We start from the raw sequence: 19,207 nt of genomic DNA on the forward strand, positions 1-19,207 counted from the left end.
TGTAGAGAATATAGAAAAGATCGAAAGATACGAAGAGGATAAAAACCATCTATAAGCCTATTAGCCCTAGATAATTGCTATTGATGTTTTGAATTAGTCTTCTCTTTACATAAACAAACTTACATATACATTTTACATATATATGTATTCTGCTAAATATAGATTTTTTAATAATGGTGTGTTTAACCAATTACAGTTTAAGTAAATGTCTTATATTGATTATTTTGGCAGTATACATGTAAAGGGTTCAGTGTTCACCAGTATGCTGGGTAAAACCCCCTGGAGTAGGGCCTTACTAGATGGAAGTTATATTGCTGTGATAGTACCAATCCCTTCAGTTCTAAATGTCTTCTAGTTTCCATCATGATTTTCTGACCCATATGTTGACTGGAAGACTAGAAATACTAGCTGTCTGTTGGTTATTGATTTCTAACTTAACTACACAGTGGGCAGAGAATGTGGTTGCTATGATACCAGTCCTTAGACATGTTGAGAAACTTGCTTTATGACCCAGTATGTTCAATTTTTGTAATGTTTCACATATTCTTGAAAGAAAAGTATATTTTGCAGTTGTTGAGTGCGATGTTCTATACGTACTCATTAAATCAAGCTTGGTAATTGTGTTGTTCAAAGCCTCTAGTCCCTTAAAGATTTTCTGGTCCCTTTGATCTGTGTGTTAGTTTCCTGTGGCTGCTGTTAACAAATTAGCACAAATGGATGGCTTTAAACAACAGAAAGGTATTCTCTCCCAGTTCCAGAAGCTAGAAGTCTGAAATCAAGGCACTGGCAGGGCTGCCTTCCCTCTGAAGGCTCTAGGGGAGAATTCATTCTTTGCCTCCTCTGGCTTTGGGTGGCTGTAGGCATGTGGTGTGGGAGTGTAGCTGCATCACTCCAACCTCTGCCTCTGTGGTCACACTGCCTTCTCCTCTTCTGTTTCTATCTCAGATCTACTCCTCCTTTCTCTAAAGAGGACACTTGTCATTGGTTTTATGTTCCGCCTGGATAATCCAGGAAGCTCTCCTCATCGCAAGATCTTTAATTACATCTACAAAGACCTTATTTTCAAATAAAGTAACACATAGGTTCCAGGGATTAAGACACTGGAGATATCTTTTTTGGGAGCTACTATTCAACCCACTGCAATCTGATACAGAGATATGTAAAAATCACCTACTCTGATGATAGATTTCTCTTTCTTTTTCTACTTCCGTCAACTTTTGCTTCATATATTTTGTGACCATATTATTAGAGACACATTTATGACTCTCATATCTTGTGTATTGAGTGTTATCTAGTCACACCCACCCACCCACCTCAGAAGTCTATTGATGACAAACTGTCAGCAGTTGTTTGTCTGAAAAAGACTATAATTTGTCTTTCCTCTTACATTCTTTACTTGCAGGTCATAGACTTCTAAGGTTACCATTTTTTCCTCCTCAGCATTTCACTCAGGTGTCTTTTACTTGAAAAAAATTTATTTACATATTCCCAAAATGTCCCAGGGCCAGAAAATTAGTACGGTTCCAGGCCCAGAGAATCAAAACCGTGTGCTGATTCAAAAAATATATGCCATTAATTAATATGAGGGAGCATTGTCTGAAATTAAATCATTCTAAGTGATTGGTCAGAACATTTCATTTAGTGCAGAATATATTGGGAAAATAGGTGTAGAGAAGATGAAACAAATGTGGACACTGAAGTATATCAGAGACAATTTCTCAGTGACTGAAGTGATTCTTCACTTCACACTAATTGCATATCTGTGGAAATAAAGATTCATTGTTCTCATATAATATACTGCTATTGCAGAGGAATCAAATAAATTATAATAGAGTTACATAATCTTTCTTCCTTGCCCCTCAAGACTCTCATACATAATCTCAAATTTGTAGTTAGATTTGTGAAACAGCATACGGAGACAGGCATTTTTAAGTTTAAAATTTCTGGCCTCAGTGTACGGAGGAGTTAAGGAACTTTTAAAAAGTTCTTGAATAGCTCAAACACATTTATTTTTTAAGCCACTCTGCTGTCTCGGTTGTTTTCCTCGATTTTGAGGGTTTGGGTCGTGTGGGCTGAAGCTCAAGAGCAATCCTGCCAAGGGCCGCCCTGGGCAGTCCCACCCGTTTATAATGTGCGACGCGGAGCTTCTACTGGCCCCCTAGCTCCGTGGTCAAGCAAAAGTTGGGGCTGCAAGGCCCTCTGCAGTGCGAAACCCTGTAAATCGGGCGAGCAGAAGAAAAACACCGCCGAGACGGGGAGCCTGGAGCACACCGACCGAGGGCCAGGCTTTGAGCGCGTCTTCATCCCCCCGCTCATCTCCCCGTAGTCCTGGTAACCAAACTCTGAACGCGCGTGCGCAGCCGAACTCCCTTATCACGTGAGGCCGGGCCGGGGGCGGAGCCGACGAATGCTCCTCAGGACTAGTTGCCCAGTTCCTCTCTGCATGGGACCAGCCGAGGCGGGGCGAACCTCCGCTGTACTGCGTTGGGGTGGCTCACAGCTCCCGCCCCTTTTCGCTTAGCTTTCTCGCGGCTGGTTCCTCGCACCACGTGCCCTCCTGGCCGCTCCCGCAGCTGCTCTTTCCAACTGCCTGTTGGAAGCTGCTGTAAAATGTCGTGAGGGGCGCTGCTGCTTTACGGCTGCCTCTCCCAGACTGGAGCCCGGGAGCGCCCACCGCCGTCAGCCCTGTCTCTACGAGTCGGCCCGGCGGAGATTGAGAGACCCGGCGCGCCGCTGCCCTCCCCGCCGCGCCCGTTCCGGCCCTCGGCGATGTGAGCTCGAGGAGGCTGCGGTGCCCCCCGGCCCGGGGTTGAGACGGGCGGCAGGTGCCTGTGAGGCGGGCGGGTGCTGGGGGCCTGCAGGATGGAGGAAAGTATGGAAGAGGAGGAGGGGAGCAGCTACGAGGCGATGATGGACGACCAGAACCACAACAACTGGGAGGCCGCCGTGGACGGCTTCCGGCAGCCCCCCCCACCCCCTCCGCCCCCCTCTTCGATCCCAGCCCCTGCCCGAGAGCCTCCGGGGGGTCAGCTGCTGGCGATGCCTGCGGTCTCCGTGGACAGGAAAGGCCCCAAGGAGGGGCTCCCGATGGGGCCGCCGCCACCGCCGGAGCCGAATGGGGTGATCATGATGTTGAAGAGCTGCGACGCGGCTGCCGCCGTGGCCAAGGCGGCCCCCGCCGCCACCCCCACCTCCAGCATCAACATCAACACCTCCACCTCCAAGTTCTGTGAGTCCAGCCTTTCGTCAGAAGCCTTGGCTTTTCTCCTCCCCACCCGGACGCCGAATCCTTCCCTCTCGGCCGTCCCGCTTCCTTTGTTTCAGGCCTGGGTCTCTCCTCCCCTCCCCGCCTCCCTCCCCCCCTCGTTCGGTGTCCGCGGCTGGCGCCGGAGCGGCCCTGGCTTCTTGTATTACCTGGCCTAAAAGAGCAGCCTGGTTACGCACACAGCCCCAAGTTCTCCTACAAACGCGATTCGTATCACGACTGGCTATCTCTCAGCATCAGGAAGCTCTTTTCTTCTCCGTTCCCCCTTAAGTTTCACCCTCAAACGTGAAGGGAAAATAAGGCTGTCCGAGTTTCGTTAGGGAGAGGCCTTCAGTGTTTTTTTTTGCAACCAGGGGAAAAAGAAATCTGGCCACTTGTGTTTCTGTGCTTTTAGCCAGTCTGCGTTAAACAAGTCAGGAATTAGAAAGTTGACCTATATCTACACTTCGTTCTTTCCCTTCTCCAGTGCACGCCTTCTGCATCCCGATAGGGAAATGTATGAGTTGCTTCTTGAGTAACAGCAGCGCAGTGGGAGCTGCGGCATCCGTTTTGAAGCTAATAATGTATAAAATTACTTTTTCACAGCCTGCACTCATAAGAATAAGCCATTCGGTATGTGTCCAAATCTAAGATTCTGTTCAATATTGAACTTTTATGTTAGTGATCTGCCTTAACGCTCAACTGCAGGCGGAAAGATTTACGACCAAAATCTGTTTTGTAACCGAAACTATCTCCAACCGAGGATGTATGCTTCCACAGCTAGGAAGAAAAGTGCGTTTGCTTTAAGTGGTGTTTTTGGGGGCTGGTGATGGTGGAAATTGACCGTCACAGCCAGATTTTTCTCTCCTATTAATAACTGCAAGTTTTGAATGGCATCTGGTAAAGCAACTGGAGATTTCATTTCTAGTTGCTAATTTTATCAAGCTGTACCAGTAATTGTGCAATTAGCTGTGCAGAGAAAATATCTGCCTTGGTTCAGATGTATAGTCATAGCTTTACACATTTTTTTTTGGAACAAGCACATATTTGCCTTCAAGATACTGCTTTAGTCAGAGACGTTCATATGTAGGTATGGTTGGTAAGATTTGTCTACGATTTTTTCCGTATTATGTGTGAAAATAATGTTTATATTGTATAGTTTGTGTGTTGAAGTCTATGTAGTGAAACCAGACCTGGGACACAGTGGCAGGGTGACTTATCTAAATGCTGAAGGCAGCTTGCTTTAGTGTTTCAACCAAGTTCATTTTAAGAGTTCAAAAAACAGCATACAGCTAAGAGCAAAGATTAGTGAAATTAGGAACAAAAGAAAGATTTGCCAAACCAAAAGATTGCTTTTTGAAATTAATAAGCTAAACGGACCTCCGATTTTTTAAATGCAAATACAATAAGTGATAAATGGGAAAAAGGTACAAACATGAGGTGTTTAAAAGAAGAGTTTTATGAATTGCTATGGGTTTATAAATTTGAAAGCCTAGAGAAAATGTGTAAATTCTTAGAAAACTACAAACTATGAAAGTTGGTAACAGAAGTAGATAGCTTGAGCTGACTAATAAATATTTTTTTAATTTATTTTATTTAATTTATTTTTATCTTTGGCTGCGTTGGGTCTTTGTTGCTGCGTGTGGGCTTTTCTCTATTTGCGGCGAGCGGGGGCTACTCTTCGATGCGGTGCGTGGGCTTCTCATTGCGGTGGATTCTCTTGTTGCGGAGCTCAGGCTCTAGGCGTGCGGGCTTCAGTGCTTGTGGCACACGGGCTCAGTAGTTGTGCCTCGCGGGCTCTAGAGCGCAGGCTCAGTTGTTGTGGCGCATGGGCTTAGTTGCTCCACGGCATGTGGGATCTTCCCGGACCAGGGTTCGAACCTGTGTCCCCTGCATTGGCAGGCGGATTCTTAGCCACTGCACCTCCAGGGAAGCCCGAGCTGACTAATAAATATTTAAAAACTGAAATAGTAAAACGTCCCCTTTCAAAAACTCTGGATGAAGATAATCTTATAATTGAGGTGCAATGAGCTTTTAAATAACAATTCCTTTTAAAAAGTTGTTCTGGGAAATAGGAAAAAGAGAGAGAGAGAGATGCCAAGCTCATTTTATGAAGTTAGTGAAATCTTGATTCCAGAACTAGGTAAAGTTAATATGAGAAAGTTATACATCTGTTTTCAGTTATTAGCATAAATGTAAAAATGCTACACAAAATACTAGCTCTTCAAACCCAACAATGTGTTAAAAGAATCTTGATCCGTAGAGTTTGTTTTAGGAATGTAAGTGTGGTTCAACATCTATTTATCTGTTAATGTAATTTATCTTATTAATAGACTAAAGGAGAGTATGTGGGTTCATCATTCTCTCTACTTTTGTATATGTACTTGAAAATTCCCATATTAAAAAGTTAAAAAAAAATAGACTAAAGGAGAGGAGTCATCATTATTTCGATACCATAAAATTATTTGATAAGATCCAGCACCCATATATGGTAAAAACTCTTGGCAAGCTTGGAGCGCAGGATAACTAAATGATGGTCATTACCAAAAACCTACAGCAAATAATAATACTTAACAGAGAAATTTTAGATACATTTACTTTAAGATCAGTAACAAGGGACTTCCCTGGTGGTCCAGTGGTTAAGACTCAGCGCTTCCACTGCAGTGGGCACGGGTTCAAACCCTGGTTGGGGAACTAATCCTGCACATGGCACAGCAAAAAATAAATAAAAAGATCAGTAACAAGATAAGGATGCCCTCTGTCATTGTTACTGTTTAACATCGTAAGAAAGGTCCTGACGAACACTACAGGGGGAAAAATTAAAAGTATAAGGATAAGAAGGGAAGCAATAAAACTCATTATTTGCAGATAATATCGCTTATCTAGAAGAACCATTAGAATCAAGAGAAGCTATTAGAACTGGTAAGAGTTTAGCAGGGTTACTGGACTTAAGATCACCCTACAAAAGTTAGCAGCATTTACTACACTAGCAATAACCAGTTAGTAAAGGTAATCAAAAGTAAATATTGTAGGGCTTCCCTGGTGGCACAGTGGTTAAGAATCCGCCTGCCAATGCAGGGGACACGGGTTCGAGCCCTGGTCTGGGGAGATCCCACATGCTGTGGAGTGACTAAGCCCATGGGCCACAACTACTGAGCCTGCGCTCTAGAGCCCACGAGGCACAACTACTGAGCCCATGCGCTGCAACTACTGAAGCCCGCACGCCTAGAGCCTGTGCTCCACAACAAGAGAAGCCACCGCAATGAGAAGCCCACGCACTGCAAGGAAGAGTAGCCCCCGCTCGCTGCAACTAGAGAAAGCCTGCGCACTGCAACAAAGACCCAACACAGCCAAAAATAAATAAATAAAATAAATAAAATTTTTTTTAAAGTAAATATTGTATACAATAATAGCAAGAAAACTATAGTCTCTAGGAATTACCCTAAGTACATAAGATGGAGAGAACTTTAATAAGGAGCTAGAAGAGGACCTAAATAAATGGGAAAACTTTCCATGCTCTTGGGATTAGATTACTTATTGTTGTAAGGAAGTCAGTTTTCTCCATTTTAATCTATAAATTTGATTAAATTGCCATCAAAATTCCAGTTGGTTTGTCTGACAAACTCAATAACCTGATCTAAAATTTATATGGCAGGTGGGATAAAGTCTGTGAATAGCTAAATCAGTCTTAAAGATTTGCTTTCGTGGGGGCTTGCCTTACCAGAGGTTAAGACACTGTTTCAAAACTATAGTAATAAAAACTAGTATAAGTGCAAGAACATAAAAAATACACTGGGGGAACAAATTGGAGAGCAGAGACTTACCTATATGTTCAGGAACTTAAGATAAAGGTAGTATCATAAATCATCAGAGAAAGGAGTCATGTTGCTAGGAAGAGTGGCTCACTTTATGGAGAAAAACCTAACACCACAGATGGGATGAACTATGGATAATTAAAGATCTAAATGTGAAAGAAAAAGTTATAAAATTAATAGAAGACAATGTTGAAGAAACTCTTTCCCTAGGGAAAGCTTTATCTCCTAAAACTTATAAAGGTGAAAAAGTAATGACTTTGATTATATAAAAATTAAAGGTTTTCATTCAGTGACAGACAGATGATAGAATTAGGGAAGATATTTGCAGTGCCCAAAATTACCAAGGGATTTAGCCTTGAATTTATTTAGCTTTTGTTTGTCCCCAAAAGCATTTTACCTTCATTTTCTAAGGATATTTTTGCTGGATATAGAATTCTAGATTGATAATCTTGTTTTGTTTTTGTTTTTCCTTTCAATACTTTAAAGATGTCTTTCCGTTGTCTTCTGGCCTGCATTATTTCTTTTAATAAATGTCTGAATATTCTTATCTTTGTTCCTCTCTAGTAATGTGTCCTTTTTTTCTGGCTGCTTTTAAGATTTTCACTTTATCTTTCACTAAATCAAATTTAATTTGATTGTGATATTCCTTGTGGTAGAGTTTTCTTTAGGTTTATTCTTGTTAGTGTTCTTTGAGCTTCTTGGATTTGTGGGGTTCTAGAATTTGTCAAATCTGGAACATTATCATTCATTTTATATTTTTTCAGAATTACTGCCCCATGCCCCTCAGTTGCATATATGTTATGCCACTTGTTATTGTACACTAAATCACTGAGGCTCTGTTCATTATCTTTTTCAGCTTTTTCACCCCCCTCTGCTTCAGTTCAGACAGTTTCTATTGCTGTGTTGTCTCTGGTGTCTAATCTGTTGTTAATTCACTCTTAATCAGCAAGAGTTCCAACTGTTTTTAACATAGACTGTCATTGAGTCCGGGTTTCAGTCAGTTAACTGAGCAAATTGTTATAACCATATCTAGTTTCTTGAGATACTGCAGTGAATAAAGAATCTTCAGTAAGTGTATTCCTTTTGATAACTTAAGTCTCACCTAAAGTTATGTTTCAGTCTTTAGAATTCTTAAAGTCTTCCGAAAGTCCACAGTGGTGTACCTCAGAGATACTATGGGTTCTGTTCTAGACCACCACAGTAAAGTGAATATCACAATAAAGTGAATCACACAAATTTTTTCATTTCCCAGTGCGTATAAAAGTATGTTTACAGTATAGTGTAGTCTGTTAAGTGTGCAATAGCATTATGCCTAAAAAAAAATTGAACATATCTTAATTGAAAAATACTTTATTGCTAAAAAATGCTAAATATCATCTGAGCCTTTAGCAAATCATTATCTTTTCGCTGGTAGAGGGTTTGAAATATTGCGAGAATTACCAAAATGTGACAGAGATGCAAAGTGAGCAAATGCTGTTGGAAAAATGGCACTGATAGACTTGCTAGACTCAGAGTTGCCACAAAACTTCAATTTGTAAAAAGTGCAGTATCTGCAAAGTACAATAAAACGAGGTATGCCTGTAGTTCTTTTGGAATGAAGGCTGGCTCCTGTTTGTTTAGATTTGGTGCTTCTCCCCCTGGGAAATTGGATTTATAATAGTTGGAGGTTTAGAGGCGGTGAGAGCTGCTTGGAGGTAAGGCATGAGGAGAATCTGCATTCCCTTGCAAGGCTGCAGGTAATATTACAGCAGGGGAGCAGGGGCTTCAGTCAAGGAAAGATTAGCCTCATATTGGGTGGGAGGGGTGCTTCTCAGGTATGGAAGGCTCAGTGAGTTTTGTGAGGTCAGGTTTCTCAGGTTGATCAAACTCCACCAAACTGACCCCATTTCAGGCCTCAGGGTCTTATCATTTCACAATCAGTGCCCTAACTTTTACTTAAGAGATCTGTCTAGGCTTTGAATTATTTTTATATGGTAATTCTGTAATTTGCAGAATCACTCTGTTTGATTTTTGGCTATATCAACCCTGTGCCTGTAAGAATTAAGAGGTTCTTTTATGCATTCATGGATGCTCTTTGGTCCTCTGTTTATTGAATTAATCATTTTCTTAAAGCTTTCACCTGTCCTCAGAATCAGCCCACTCCACAGTCCTTGTCTTTCTTGTTTCCATCATAATGCACTTAGCAGTCTGCCATGCTGTTTTCTTCAAGAAGAACTTTATTCCAGGTATCTACAGGTGATAAGTAATTCTTTGCTGCTACATGCCATGTACTATTAGTATTATGTTATCTAATGGTGGCAATGTCATCATTGCCTTTAAATCCAACTAGATTGGAAAACCAAAGCCAGGTTCCTAGCTTTCAAGAGTCTGTGTCCTGTAACTACGCTGGTACCAAATACTTTATCAGTCACAGCTCAGCGCAAGAAAACACTCTAGGTATCTAAAGCAACAGGAGATTTAATAGCAGAAATTGGGTCCATTGTAAATTGTTGGAAAGGTCAGAGGTATGAAGTCAGTGAGGCTGCTCGACTAAAGCTGCATTCCAGAGGGCAGGCTGCTGCTGCCACTACCGCCGTTCTTACATCGTCACACTTGCCTCCCTCATCCTTGACGTTGGTGACCAGACACTGGAACTTGGAGTTCGGCTGCCACGAATTCTGATGTCTCTAACCTTACTTGCCAGAACCACCAGCAGCAATAATCTGTCCTTTGCCTCCCTTTGGCCTTGCAAATCGCATTCAAATGTATCTCATTGATGGAATGTAATTTGGGAAGTAATTATTTAGTTTAGTTTTTCATTGCACATTAGTCAGCTTGATAATTACCTCCAAATTTCAGGAGCTTATGGACCAACAAAGGCTTATTTCTTGCTCATGTTATGTTAGTGGCTGACAGTTGGTTGTGGCTTTTCACATATCATCTCATTCTGAAGCGTAGCTCTTTTCTGGGTCCTGTCACTCTTGGCAGAGACAAAAAGAAGAGAGTGGACAGCAACACACAATGGCTTTTAAAGCCTCTGCTCAGATGTAGCATATGTCACATCTGTTTATATTCCAGATATATTAAACAGGCTAGAATGGTTCCCTGTCTGAATGTGTTGGGGCAGGTGGGACTGGAGCGTGAGGATAAAAGGCACTGAATGGCTGCATGGAAGGAGGGAGGGGGGTGGGTGGGGTCTTGCCTTGACTGATGGTACTGTGCCATGATCTCAGGATAATTATGAATCCAGTGCACCAAAAGCTTCTCCAGATGAATAAAAGCTTCACAGTATTTTTTAATTGAACTCAATGAAATTATTCTTTTTTTTAAATTAATGACTCAGAAGTATGTTAAAATTGACTTTTGAATTTAGTGAAAGTGTTAACTGATTTTAGTAAATCCTAAATAAAGTTGCTCTACTTGATCAGGTCCTATCTGCCAGTTTCCAGATTGGTCGATTCTTTTACAAGTGGATCAGTTAATGTATTCAGGCCTTAAAATATGCACTGTTTGCGGCATCCGTGGTGGTTGTTTGGTATCTTGTCTTCCAGCTTAGTGGGGTGGTGCTGCAGCAAGCATCACTATGGTATCGATCGATTGTCCAAATTTCAGGATCTCATTGGGGATCTTGTCTTGCTGTTTTTTGACATGAATTGCACAAAGTGACGGTGATGAAACTGTAAGAGAAAGCCATTGTAATGTTTATGTAAGGCCCAGTCCCAAATCCCTAAAGAAAATGAATGCTGTTTACTTTCTCTTTAAACTGTAACTCTGTAAGCCGCAGACCATATATAATCACGTTGTGAACTGTTAAATGCTATATAAAAAATGATTGTGGATATTCTTTTATAATATGCCTTGGCAGAGCAAACTGGCCTTCCATTTTTCTTCCTACTTTTGTAGTTGTTTGGCTATTAACCTCTGTAGTTAAGAGTATAGATAAGTAATTTGTAGTTGCAGGTGTGCTGACTAGAATGGCATTTTATCTAAACAGATACTTATTTATCATCTTCTGTATGCCAAGGTAATATTTTAGCCTCTGGTGATGAAAGAGACAGAGTTTAGTGTGGTGGTTGATGGACAGATGATTGTGATACATTATAATTAAATGCTGTGGTAAAGTTATGTATGTACATGGTAGCATAGAGGGAAAAAGAATCTTTGAAAATGAATAAAAGTTTGTTAGGAGGACTGAGGTGGCAGGGTTGGACTTGAAGAGACTTCCTTTGCAGAGGGAGAAGCCTGTGTGGAAGACCCAGAGTTGAAATTATTGTAGGAACATAGGGTGTGAGGAGGGAGTGGCACAAATTAAACCTAGATCGATAGAAAGGTCTAGATGCGAGGGGCATGCCAGGTTAGAGGTGGGATTTTCTTCTGCAGGAATAGGGGCCACTGAAGTATATTAAGGGAGTCAACTTGGTAAAATTTGTCTTAGCATATTAATATAGATTAGAAAGGAGAGAGAATGGAGGCATAGAGACTGGTTAGGGGGTTTAATTATCGTAGTCTAGGCAAGAGATGACAGCCTGAACAAATAAAGCATTGGAAGAGAGGTGGTTTCCGACTTTGGAAACATTTGGGGACTACAGTCTGTAAAATTTGGGTGGGAAGAAGGGAGGATAAGGATTTGGTAGGCGTATAGGTAGGGGTGTGTGTGTGTCTTTTTTAAGTTATCTGTGGAACATTTGGGTGGAGAGGTCCAGTAGGTAGTGGGTAAACTGAGCTTTCTCATTTCATGTGCCTTCGAATATTGGAAGTACTGAAACAAAAATCTAGTTTCACCAGATTAGTTTTTCCCTTTCTGAGGATTTGAGTTTCACCAAACTCTTTGGCCTTAGAACAAAACAACACAGAACTTTGCTTTTATATAGGCTTATACTTTAAAAACTTAAACTGTATGAAAAGATATATAATGAAAATCAGTGATTCCTTCCCTTGTTCCTTCCCATTCCTGGACCTGTGACCCAGAGTCAATTATTTTTAATTCATTTAGTTGTCTCTTCTGGTATTTATCCACACATTTCAATGTGTTAATGTTGTTATTGATTAATTAGTTTTATATTACCTGTTGACCTGTTATTTCCACGACTTTTTAGTTCTCTTATACCTCTACACACCTTACCTCTTTAATTCTTTAAATACCACAATTTTTGGTTCAAAATAAACCATATTTACATTACAACTAAATATCCACTGAAGGGCCAGGAGTGTACTCAGATTACATTTTCTTTCACATAGAACTCTGCTATTAAGTTGCCTTGTTTATACTTGCATAGTTTTTGAAAAACTGATTCTTAAAGTTTTTCAGCATCTTTATCACATCCACCATATACCTGTCACTGGTGTTTTTGAAATGCTCAGTTAATCAGTATTTTCTTTTTGTCTGCTTGTGGAGCTGTTAATCTTCTTGTTCCTGTTTATTTCTTAGGGCCCACAGTTGCCACTCATGGACTTCCCAACAGGTGGAATGATTGTTACTTGATGTCTTCCTTTTTATTTATTTGTTAAAAGTTGAAATATAGTTGATGTACAATATTATGTTAGCTTCAGGTGTACTGCATAGTGATTTGACATTTGCATACATCATGAAATGTTTACCACAATAAATCTAGTAACTGTCTCTCCCCATACAAAGTTATTACAATATTATTGACCACGTATCTTAAGCTGTATATATGGTACAACATATATACATATGTGATTGTTTTCAGTTGATGATCTCTTAAGTTTGAATGCCTTCTAACAATGATACATTTTTATTCCCCCCATCATGTTGAATGTTTTTGATGTATTGTCCATCTTTTTGTTTTGTATATCCCTTAACTATTTATTGTGGTTTTAGATGATTTTACTACTTTTGTCTTTTAACCTTCCTACTAACTTTATAAGTGGCTGATCTACTACCTTTACTATATGTTTGTCTTTACTAGTGAAATTTTTCCTTTCACAATTTTCATATTTTGAGTTGTGGCCTTTTCTGCTTAGAGAAGCCCTTTATCATTTCTTGTAAAGCTGGTTTAGTGGCGCTGAACTCTTAGCTTTTGCTTGTCTGTAAAACTCTTTATCTCGCCTTCAAATCTGAATGATACCCTTGTCAGGTAGAATATTTTTGGTTGTAAGTTTTTTCTTTCATCACTTTGCAAATATCATGCTATTCGCTTCTGGCCTGCAAAGTTTCTGCTGAGAAGTCAGCTGTGAGTCTTTATGGGAGTTCCCTTGTATGTAACTAGTTACTTTTCTCTTCTGCTTTTAAGATTCTCTCTTTATCTTTAACTTTGCAATTTTAATTATTATGTGTCTTAATGTGGACTTCTTTGAGTTCAACTTGTTTGGGAGTCTCTGTGCTTCTTGGAATTGGATGTCTGTTTCTTTCCCCAGGATAGGGAAGTTTTTAGCTATTATTTCTTCAAATAAGTTCTTTGCCCCTTTCTTCTCCTTCTGAGACCCCTGTAAAGTTAGTATGCTTGATGTTGTACCAGAGGTCTCTTAAACTATCCTCATTTTTAAAAATTATTTTTTCTCTTTTTCTGTTCAACTTGGGTGATTTCTACTACTGTCTTCCAGATCACAATCTGTTACTCTGTGTCATCTAATCTACTGTTGATTCCTTCTAGTGTAATTTTAATTTTAGTTAATTGTATTCTTCAGCTCTGTTTGGTTCTCAGTATTTTCCAACTATTTGTTGAAATTCTCACCATGTTCATCCATTCTTCTGAGCTAGGGAGCATCTTTATGATCATTACCTTGAACTCTTTGTTGAGTAGATTGCCTGTCTCCACTTCATTTAGTTCTTTTTCTGAGGTTTGTCTTGTTTCTTTGTTTGGGACATGTTCCTCTGTCTGCTCATTTTGCCCAGTTTTCTGTGTTAGGTTGGTTACATTTCCCAATTTTAGAGAAGTGGCCTCATGTAGGAGACATCCAATGGGTCCCAGTAGCACACTCCCTTCTGGTCACCAGAGCTATATGCTCAAGGGGTGCCCCCGTAGGGCTGCCTGTGCCCTTCTTTTATGGCAGGGCTGCTATGGTGGGTGTGCTGGTAGGCGGGGCTGGCCCCCAGCCTGGCTGTGAGGCTGTGCCTCATGCAGTGGCTGCAGGGCTGCTGGAGGGCGGGGTAGGCTTCCCAGCTGTCTGCCTGGCCCTAGGGCTGGGGCTGGCCTGCTGGTGGGCGGGTAAGCCCCCAGTGCTAATAATCTAGGGGGAGGATTCCAAAATGTCACTTGCCAGTGCTGTGTTATCTTGGTAGAACGAGCTCCCCAAAATGGCTACTGCCAGCATCTCCATCCCCAGGGAGAGTTCCAGTTGCCTCCTGCCTCCCCAGGAGGCTATCCAAGATCAGCAAATGGGTCTCACCCAGGCTCCTTTCAATTTACTGCCTCTGTGCTGAGATTTGAAGTGTGTGAGATTTAACGTATGCCCTTTAAGAGCAGAGTCTGTTTCCTACAGCTCTCTGGCTGTCCTGGACATAAGCCCTGCTGGTTTTCAAAGTCAGATGTTCTGGGGGCTCATCTTTCTGATGCAGGAACCCTGGGCAGGGGAGCCTGATGTGGGGCTCAGAAAGAATCCTCACTCCTTGGGGAGAACCTCTTTGATTGTGATATTCCTCCCATTTGTGGATCGCTGACCTGGAGTTGTGAGTCCTGACAATACCACGTCTCAACCCCTCCTACTCAGCTCGTTGTGGTTCCTTGTTTAGGTATGCAGTTGTGGAATATCTTTTCTGCTAGTTTTTAGGCCGTTGTCATAGATAGTTGCTCTGTAAGTAGCTGTAATTTTGGTGTATCCATGGGAGGAGGAGTGAGTTCAGGGTTTTCCTACTCTGCCGTCTTGGCCACTTCACTTCATGTCTTTCTTTGTACTGGTGTGTTCCCATGTATGTGTGTGTATGTACAGAACATATCTGCTGGCAGTCTGTTGGGAAAATGTGTATGGATAATAATATCAGGTCTTGACTATATAAAAATGCTCACTTGATTGACTGGGTATAGAATTCTTACCTAAATAATCTTTTTTTAAATTTTATTTATTTTTGGCTGCATTGGGTCTTCGTTGCTGCGCGTTGCAGCGAGTGGGGACCACTCTTCACTGCGGTGCGCGGGCCTCTCACTGCGTTGGCTTCTCTTGTTGTGGAGCACTGGCTGTAGGCACGCAGGCTTCAGTAGTTGTGGGACATGGGCTCAGTAGTTGTGGCTCGTGGGCTCCAGAGCACAGGCTCACTAGTTGCAGTGCACGGGCTTAGTTGCTCTGCAGCATGTGGAATCCTCCTGGACCAGGGCTCGAACCCGTGTCCCCTGCATTGGCAGGCGGATTCTCAGTTGCTGCGCCACCAGGGAAGCCCCCTAAATAATTTTCAAAGTGTTGCTTCATTGACTTTAAGCTTGCAGTGTTACAGTGGAGAATTCAGGTGCCGTTTTTATTCTTGTTATTTTGCATGTGATCTTTTTTTCCCTTTGGAAAATTATTGGGATGTTTTCTTAGGTGAATGAGTCAGTGTTTTTCTCCCTTTACATTTTCTCTCTTCTCCCTTTTCTCTGGAATTATTGGTAGTCAAATGTTGAATTTCCTGTTTTGATCTTCTAAGTCTGTTAACTATTTTTTAGTATATTCTATTTCTCTTAATGTTCTGGGAGAGTTTGTAGATGTTTACTTTTTTCTTTTGGATTTTTTTTTTATGATAAAGACATTTATGATGAGATAAATGCTTTTATTTATTCATTCATTCATTCATTCATTCATTTATGGCTGTGTTGGGTCTTCGTTGCTGCATGCGGGCTTTCTCTAGTTGCTGCGAGCGGGGGCTACTCTTCGTTGTGGTGCGCAGGCTTCTCATTGCGCTGGCTTCTTCCGCTTCAGAGCACGGGCTCTAGGATGCACGGACTTGAGTAGTTGTAGCTCATGGGTTTAGCTGCTCTGTGGCATGTGGGATCTTCCTGGACCAGGGCTCGAACCCGTGTCTCCTGCATTGGCAGGCAGATTCCCAACCACTGTGCCACCAGGGAAGCCCTTCTTTGGGATTTTTAACAATGGCTATATTTTTAATTTGAAGAGCATTTGGAATTCTCCTTTTTCATTACTGTTACTAATTTTTATCTTCTCAGCATAGTAATTATTGGGTTTTTTTAAAAGTTTTCTTTTGTTCTTTTAGTTATCTTTGCTTTTATCTTTGCAATTTTTGTTTGTTTTGATCTCTGATGTCTGAGACTTTGCAAATTTTGGTGATCCTTAGCTGTCTATTCGTATTTAAAAGTGAAAAAGGCTAATTGGTAGTTCTGTGTTTACAAGGGACCTTGCCAGGTGTAAGTGTTGGGCTTCACTTGGGGTTAATTGGATGCAAAGCTGCTATTTCTTGGGGAACTGCCAAATAGTATGTGAATGTCTTTTCTTTGGGACTGTTCCGTTTCTCTAGGGAAGGATCTTCTTCCTTTCTGGGAGAATGGTAGGGTTGGGTAGGTGGGGCAGGAAGTAAAGACACTTCTGGCCGATGGCATTCTAGAATTAAAGAAAAGGAGCAGGGTTAGATGTTTGAACGTTTCTTATTTTGACTTTTGACTTTACTTAAATCTGCCAGCCCTGTGCTTCCTACACACCCACCCACCCACCCACCATGTATCTGTCCTGGAGTCCCAAACTTTTACCTTTCAGTTTCTGTGCAGAATAACTCTTTTCTTTTTTACTGTTTAGTCTACAGACTTGCAACCAATCTTCACCCTTCCCACTCCAGCCACCAACTCTCTGCCTCTCAACCTCGCTCATTGTATCCTGTCCTTAGGTCCTGAACTTCTCAGGGTCCTGCAGGGCAAGATTAGCTCACCTATTGGTGTTTCCACCTCAGCACACACTGCCTTATGCTACTACTTCAGAGTTACTTTCCTGGTCTTAATGCCATGGAGAGTTTGACTTGTTTAAATCTTGCAAGAAAAACAGAATTTTAAAACTATGGCAGATGTGCAGTTAGCATGGTTTGCACATATGTAATCACAATTGAGCAGATACTTTCTATTTGAATATTATGAGATTTTGGATTAGTTGGAGTTGGAGCCATATTGGATGTTTTGATAGCACTTGACCTTTTCATATATGTACTTTCATAACATGTTCATAGTGAGAACTGTGTCACGGGCTCAAGTGTGATGTTGTAATTGTAGAATAATGTTGTGCAGTAACTATTCTAAAGTAATGTATTGATAGATTTCAATCTTGCTGGTAGGCCACTGCAGCTACTTTCTGTTTTTAAGATAGTAGTGATGAAGGAAGTTTCTACTGTTCTGTTTTTTCCTCAATTTGAGAAATGTGTCTATTTCTAAGCAGTAAAACAACAATGGAGTGTGTTTTCTATACAAGTTTTTCAGTGTTTGGGGGAAAGAAACATGTCATTTGAAACAAGGCAAAGCAGGTTATATGGTTTCATATAGTTAGTATGTTATAAGCCTTATCTGGACCAAAATGTTATCTAGTTATTTGTTTATATAAATATAACCCTAAACCCCAAACCCTATAACTTAGAAACTTCCCAAACACATGCAATTTAGAACTTAAAACTTAGAAACTCCCCATAGAGCATATAACTTTTAAAAGTTTTTAGCTTACTTCAGAAACAGTTGCTTCATTAGGACTTAACATTAGCTATCATCTTTTACTGGCGAATCAAAATATACCCGAGTAGCTGGCACAGCTTTTGTTTTTTTCCTCCTAATATGGAAAAGGATCTTTAAAGGATTTGGTCACTTCTATTACTTTTTTTTTTCCCAACTTGGCAGTTCTCTTAGGAGCAGCTAAGTATTACTCTTTCCTTTGCCAGGATCAAATTATTTTCCTTTTGAGAGAAATAAGTAACTGGGATTTTGTTGTTTTTTAATAAAGAGTAAAACTCCATTTATTTGTTAGACTACACAACCTTGTTCTGATTCTGATTCTCTTCCACTCTGACTGATCTTTTTCTTTATTCCCAAAGGCTTCTCCCCATTCTGCAGGCCTTGTTCTTGGCCTTCAGCTTCTCTCTGTCCATTACTTGAAAGATTTCAGACATCCCCTTGTGCTGGAGGGAGAATAATATTCTACCAGGTGGTAATGTTTTGGACCACACAGATTTACAAGACTGTTATTGATAGATGGGCTTGCTGTGACAACAAGAAGTCGTAATTTTTCTCTTAGATCACATACCCTAGCCAGAGTTAAAAGCAAAGCCCAGAGCTTTTTTCTCCTAGTCCATTTGTCAGATTATCTAATTGCAATTAGTTACAATTAATCTAAAAGGTCACTATGTTTGAGACACAATTTAGCCTGTTTAATTTGGCTTAATCATTTATTTCATAATTGCCAATGCTGTATTCTTCTTAAGGAGCCAGTTCTTAATGAAAGTGGCCTTTTTGGTGGGGAGAAGGGACATGGAAGAGTAGAACTTTAATGCTTTTTTGACATAAAACAGTTCCTAGCTGCCCTTTAAATTTTTTTCTGTGCTACATTTACACCTTTATTTGACTCTCCAATTCGAGTTGTTTGGAACCAACAACCATGTGCTAGCGATTGAGAACAGAGGAGCACTGTGACCCTTGGCTGTCCTGAGCTTGAATAGGAGCGTTAGGCAGTGGTTCTCAAAGTAGCAGGCATAAGAGTCACCTGGAGGGCTCAAATGGATTTCTGTATCATGTGTTACACGCTCCCCACTTTTCTGACGCCATGAGTCTGGGTTGGGGCCTGGCAGGTTGCATTTACATTAAGTTAACAAGTTTCCAGGTGATGCTGATGCTGCTCTGGTATCAGATTTGGAGAGCCACTGATAGAAGGTAGTGGCCAGTCTTTGCAGTAGACCAAGGATGAATTAATAATACCTGCTATAGTTTCTGAATATATCCTCCCCTTACAAACAAGTAACAAGAAAAAAACTCAAAAGGAATATCTGGTAGGGCTTATTACCTGGTTTGCTTTAGCCCGTGTGAAACCAAATGCACTTCAATTTTTAATTCCAGAGCTACTAATAAGTAGTATGCCTTGGACTGTTTTTATATTAAACATTTATTTTGACTTCCATTAAATTAATTTACTTCACATACATTATTGAATACGAAATCATATGATAGTTTGGAGTTGGGGCTCTAGTGCTGAATTCCTTCTCCAAGGGGCTTATGTCTAGTTTGAGGAAGATTGATAATAAACACATAATATGTCAAGTGTT

General features: G+C 40.9%; 1 protein-coding gene across 3 annotated transcripts in view; it reads left to right on the forward strand.

The window, feature by feature from the left end:
* The first annotated feature begins 2,625 nt into the window (after positions 1-2,625).
* Positions 2,626-19,207, forward strand: part of CACUL1 (CDK2 associated cullin domain 1) — a 66,700-nt gene continuing 50,118 nt past the window's right edge. For all 3 annotated transcript variants that reach the window (XM_061190612.1, XM_061190699.1, XM_061190788.1), the window contains exon 1: positions 2,626-3,229. In XM_061190612.1, the coding sequence (XP_061046595.1) occupies positions 2,863-3,229 (367 nt within the window). In that variant the 5' untranslated portion in view covers positions 2,626-2,862. The remainder of the gene's footprint in view (positions 3,230-19,207) is intronic.

The sequence above is a fragment of the Eubalaena glacialis genome, chromosome 1 (assembly GCF_028564815.1).
Source record: "Eubalaena glacialis isolate mEubGla1 chromosome 1, mEubGla1.1.hap2.+ XY, whole genome shotgun sequence".
NCBI lineage: Eukaryota > Metazoa > Chordata > Mammalia > Artiodactyla > Balaenidae > Eubalaena > Eubalaena glacialis.